Below are 1,222 nucleotides of genomic sequence, written 5' to 3' on the forward strand. Positions count from 1 at the left end.
CATCGTCCCGCATCATGAGTTGCTCCTTATTCTCTTTCCGCGCATCCCCAAGCCCCGCGCTCCGTTCCGGGACCCTGCGTCCCTTCAAGCCACTCTCGCATTCCGATAGCTTTCCCGTTAGCTCCCGTATGGTTCTCTGATCCGTGAGGATCTCATCCTTCTGCTGCAGGACGGTCTGCCGGAGCTCCTCGGCGGTGGTGCGCAGGTACCCCCAGTCCTCTCCCGCGTATAACGACGGGTCGTTCGCTTGTTGCTGAAAGTTTTTGGGGTTGCACTCACCGGCGGGGACAGGGGTGCAGATGAGTCTGCTGTAGGTGACCTGCTGCTCGCTGCCTCCGGTCCCTAGTCCCGTTAAACCGTAGAAGGTTGGCGTCTCCGGTCCTCCTCGTTCCCTGCTGGTCGCATCGGTACCGTGAAGAGCGTGCAGCGGTCCTGCTCGGGCCACGGACCCGGTGGAAAACGCCTTCCCGGTTGCGTCCGGTGAGAGTGAATGGTTGTCAGCCAGGGGCTGCGCTGCGGCCGCGGATGCCGGTGGAGATCCGCTGTGAACCGCGGCGATGATGCATATAACCGCTCCGATAAACGCCACCATCCCGGCGGCCAAAATGACAACGATGAACTTCAGGGTGGCGGTTAAAAAAATCAGTGATGATAAGAAACAAAAGATAAAGGGGAGATATGGACCTTAAGAGTGAATTAAGTTCATCAGTAAATTCTTCAGCGCTCGAAATCAACAGCTTTTCCTCTGTAATGTGCCTGTCCTCGCGCAGGACGCGTCTCTCTATGTCTCCATCTCATTACCGTGGGGACAACAAGAGGTGGGGGCTTAGCTTGCACATCAGGGGTGGGCTGCACTTGCGAGGGAGGTGGAGGCTGCACCCGCCTCATGTCAGACCAATGTGAGACTTCATATAGCCTGGTCTGAAAAAAACCCTGGAGTGCTTAGGAAAGCAAGTATGCAGGATACAAGATAGGGGTCTGCGTCGGTCTAACCATCTCATCCATACTAACTCTTATCCATACTATAAGGAGACTGGGAAAAATTGATTACATGATCTAAAACTGATTTTTTTTTTTTAGGTTTTAGACTAAAATTCTGTCATCATTTACTCAACCTTGTTCCAAATCAGTATGTGTTTCTTTCTTCTGTTCACCACAAAAGAAGATATTTTGAAGAATGTTGGTAATCAAACAGTTGACGGTAGCCACTGACTTCCATAAT

The 1,222-nt window shown here is 52.1% G+C and overlaps 1 protein-coding gene across 1 annotated transcript in view; it reads right to left on the reverse strand.

Annotated features, from left to right (window-relative positions):
- LOC107662366 (neuronal pentraxin-2-like) overlaps nt 1–797 on the reverse strand; it is a 7,233-nt gene extending 6,436 nt beyond the window's left edge. The window contains exon 1 of the mRNA XM_016452348.1: nt 1–797. This exon is cut by the window's left edge and continues 68 nt beyond it. Within this exon, the coding sequence (XP_016307834.1) occupies nt 1–592 (592 nt within the window). The 5' untranslated portion in view covers nt 593–797.
- Nucleotides 798–1,222: the final 425 nt, after the last annotated feature.

Source organism: Sinocyclocheilus anshuiensis, unplaced genomic scaffold (genome assembly GCF_001515605.1).
Source record: "Sinocyclocheilus anshuiensis isolate Anshui unplaced genomic scaffold, SAMN03320099.WGS_v1.1 scaffold11, whole genome shotgun sequence".
Taxonomy (NCBI): domain Eukaryota; kingdom Metazoa; phylum Chordata; class Actinopteri; order Cypriniformes; family Cyprinidae; genus Sinocyclocheilus; species Sinocyclocheilus anshuiensis.